At 35.3% G+C, this 3,681-nt stretch overlaps 2 protein-coding genes across 2 annotated transcripts; both read right to left on the reverse strand.

The window, feature by feature from the left end:
- Nucleotides 1–374: 374 nt before the first annotated feature.
- On the reverse strand, nucleotides 375–1,291 carry LOC115225631 (zinc finger protein 2 homolog). Its single transcript, XM_036514493.1, has 2 exons — nucleotides 861–1,291; nucleotides 375–719 (listed from the first exon to the last, which is right to left on the reverse strand). The coding sequence occupies exons 1-2, from the start codon at nucleotides 1,224–1,226 to the stop codon at nucleotides 375–377; spliced, it is 711 nt and encodes a 236-aa protein (XP_036370386.1). The 5' UTR covers nucleotides 1,227–1,291.
- A 351-nt stretch (nucleotides 1,292–1,642) lies between these two features.
- Nucleotides 1,643–3,681, reverse strand: LOC118768301 (zinc finger protein 22-like). Its single transcript, XM_036514494.1, has 3 exons — nucleotides 3,182–3,681; nucleotides 3,051–3,098; nucleotides 1,643–1,654 (listed from the first exon to the last, which is right to left on the reverse strand). The coding sequence occupies exons 1-3, from the start codon at nucleotides 3,431–3,433 to the stop codon at nucleotides 1,643–1,645; spliced, it is 312 nt and encodes a 103-aa protein (XP_036370387.1). The 5' UTR covers nucleotides 3,434–3,681.

The raw sequence follows: 3,681 nt of genomic DNA on the forward strand, positions 1-3,681 counted from the left end.
AATGTTAAATGATGAGGATCATCATCATCGTGGTTCCTCTTCTGTATGAATGCATTTACATTTCAATAACTGATCATTTTCATAGATTGATTTAGCACAAATAGCTTAGGTTACAGTTATATCTTTCATATTAATAGGACTGTGTACAAACAATTCACCATTTTGAAAGAATGATTCAGGTTTAACATCACAGTGATATGTTTTCCTTCCTCTGTCAATGCTCTTTTGATTCAATAATGGATGATTTCATGTCAAAGATTTACCATAGATGTCACATTCATATAGTTTCTGTACTCTGTGGATGTCTTTATAATATAGTTTCAATCATGTGTAGAGATTTTCCTGAGGTAAAAGCTTGTCCTTCTGAAGGAATGTTATACAACAATTGGGTCCTTTGCAGAACAAATACACTTATATCTAATTAAGTGATGTTTTTGTGTGAATGATTTACTGCAGATATCACAATGATATGGTTTTAGCCCAGTATGAGTAAGTATGTGTGTACTTAAGATACCCTTTTTAGAAAATGACTTGCCACAGATATTGCAGTGATATGGTTGCTCACCTGTATGAACACGTTTGTGTGTCGTTAAGTTAGCTGTCTGACTGAATGATTTACCATAGATATCACAGCGATATGGTTGCTCACCTGTATGAATACGCTTGTGTCTGGTTAAGTAAACTGCCTGACTGAATGATTTGCCACAGATATCACAGTGGTATTCTTTGTCCCCTGTATGGATTTGTTTGTGAATATCTAAGCTATGAGAGAATGATTCACCAAAGATATCAGAGTGAAATGGTTTCTCACCTATATGAATACACTTTTCAGTGAAAGATTTACCACATAAATCACATTGATATGGTTTCTCCCCTGTATGAATACGCTTATGTTTAGTCAAGCTGCTATCATCAGAAAATGAATTACCACAGATATCACAGGGATAAGGTCTTTCTCCTGTATGAGTACGTATGTGTCGAGTTAAATGACTGTCATTGGAGAATGATTTACAACAGATATCACAGGAATATGGCTTCTCTCCTGTGTGAATACGTTTGTGTTTGGTTAAGCCACTGTTTTCAGTGAAAGATTTACCACATATATCACAGGGATATGGTTTCTCCCCTGTATGAATTTGTTTGTGTTGACTGAATTTACTTTCTTCAAAGAATGATTCTTCACAGATGTCACAGTCATATGATGATTTTCCTAATTCTTCAGACATCTCTTCAAGAAAAATAAAATCGATCCTTCAAGTTGTACAGATCAACAACTTTTCAAAAATATTTCTTCTCTCACCAAAATATATGGATATTTTTCTTCTTTTTGCTTTTATAGTTTATTCCAAACAAATATCACTTCTCTTATATTTCTTCTAAATGTGATCAATGCCAATATTTAAAAATGTCGCAAACACTCTTTGGAATCCATCAAAGTATATTTAAAACAGAAAATTATCTCTTGCACATTTTAGACACAGAAGTAAAGAAATGCTTTCTCTCTCAGAGGAAATATTTTACTGTAATTCAGCAATGTTTTATAGAAGCAGGATTATACATTTGTAGAATATCTTTGCAGAGTCTTTCAAACATGATACATATTGATGATTCTTTAAAATTAAAAAATACTTTTTAGCCAATTTCAGGTGATTTTCTGAAAGAATACAAAAGTAATATAAGACATCAAGTATCTTTAAAAGGCAGATATTCAAAAGTGCAAATTTACGACATTTCTGTTTTCATAAATTTATCTGAACTATTAAACTTATCCCATCTATTTTCAAGAAGTTTATATCAGGGAGTAGACACATCTCTTATAATAACATCTCCTGGACATTAATTCTGTCATAGACACACACACATACCAATATATATGTCAATGACACTAGATATCTGATGTTTTTATCTGATGGGGTTTTTCTCCAGGGTCTGAGTCTGCTTGGGTCTAGTTAGGCAACTACTAACATAGAATGATTCACCAATGATGTCACAGTGATATGGCTTCTTCCCTCAATGAACTCTTGTGTGAGTAGTGAAGTTACCTCTTTGATAGAATGACTTACCACAGATATTACAGTGATCTGGTTTCTCCTCTAAATTAATACGTTTGTGTTGCGTTAAGCTGGTGCCACTGTAGCAGATTCCAAACTACCTTTCATTTGCACTCTTTCAGTTGGTGAAGCTAAATCGCCCTTATATCAAACACTTTCTCCTCTGAAAAGGTAAAATTGTTTTTCTTAACCGAAAGGTTTTCTCCCCTGTTTTCCGAGTGCCAGAATCAGTCTGGAGAAAAGAAGGGCCAAAATCGGTCTAGAGTGTGTTTGTGGAGGGGAGTTTGTTGAAAAGAGGGAACAAACTCAAAGGTAATCCATGCTGTATGCAGTCACTTTGCATGCTAGAAATAGCAGGGATTTATTATGTTCTTTTTTTAAACGACAAATGACTCAATTAAGATAATGCTTCCTCTTAATTCGGTTTTGTATTTCCTAATTATTAAAATGTGAAACCACACTTAAAACCATTCTCAGTGATATTTTGATTATTATTATTATAATGTCCATATATTTTAAAGGACATAAAAATGTTTATAATGCTTCAAGCATGGAAAATTAAATTTAATCTAGCAACTCGAACCCGGGACTTATTCTTTGTAAGACCAGTATTTATTCTATCGGTCACTTTTGCCGAACCGCTAAGTGACAGGACATAAACACACCAGCATCTGTTGTCAAGCAATGCTAGGGGGGCAAATACACACACATATACATACATATATACGACAGGCTTCTTTCAGTTTCCGTCTACCAAATCCACTCACAAGGCATTGGTCTGCCCGAGGCTATAGTAGAAGACACTTGCCCAAGGTGCCACGCAGTGGGATTGAACATGGAACCATGTGGTTGGTTAGCAAGCTACTTACAACACAGCCACTCCTGCGCCTTGTGTAAGTAGTTAAGTTACTTCTTTGATAGACTAATTTGCCATTGATATCACGGGGAGGTTTTCTCCACTGCATGAAAACACTTTTGTCTAGTTAGGCAACTACTAACAGAGAATGATTTATCACAGATGTCACAGTGATATGGCTTCTCCCCTGTATGAACCCTTGAGTGAGTAGTAAATTATCTCTGTGATAGAATGATTCACCACAGACACCATATTGATTGGGATTCTCCCCTATATGAATACGTTGGTGTTGAGTTAAGCTACCGTTTTCAGAGAAAGATTTACCACATAAATCACAGTGATATGGTTTCTCTCCCGTATGGATACGTTTGTGTCGAGTTAAGCTACTGCCAGCAAAGAAGGATTCACCACAGATATCACAGGGATAAGGTTTTTCTCCTGTATGGATACGTATATGTCGAGTTAAGTGACTGTCATTAGAGAATGATTTACCACAGATAGTACAGTGATATGGCTTCTCCCCCATATGAATACGTTTGTGTCGAATTAAGTTACTGCCATTGACAAATGATTTAGCACAGATATCACAGGGATATGGTTTCTCTCCTGTATGAATACGTTTGTGTTGAGTTAAGTGACTGTCAACAGAGAATGATGTACCACAGATATCACACTGATAAGGTTTCTTCCCTGTATGAATTTGTTTGTTTTGACTAAATTTACTTTCTTTAAGAATGACTCTCTACAGATGTCACAGTCATATGATGATTTTCC

Source organism: Octopus sinensis, linkage group LG28, assembly GCF_006345805.1.
Source record: "Octopus sinensis linkage group LG28, ASM634580v1, whole genome shotgun sequence".
NCBI classification, from domain to species: domain Eukaryota; kingdom Metazoa; phylum Mollusca; class Cephalopoda; order Octopoda; family Octopodidae; genus Octopus; species Octopus sinensis.

Excerpts from the sequence above, each read along its gene's own strand:
- LOC115225631 (XM_036514493.1), bottom strand. The coding sequence starts at position 1,226 with ATGTCTGAAGAATTAGGAAAATCATCATATGACTGTGACATCTGTGAA. Across the intron at positions 720-860 it reads ATACAGGGGAGAAACCATAT|CACTGTGATATCTGTGGCAA; the intron begins CAATGTGATTTA and ends GACAAAGAATAC.
- LOC118768301 (XM_036514494.1), bottom strand. The coding sequence starts at position 3,433 with ATGGGGGAGAAGCCATATCACTGTACTATCTGTGGTAAATCATTCTCT. Across the intron at positions 3,099-3,181 it reads CTCAACACCAACGTATTCAT|ACAGGGGAGAAGCCATATCA; the intron begins ATAGGGGAGAAT and ends TCAAGGGTTCAT.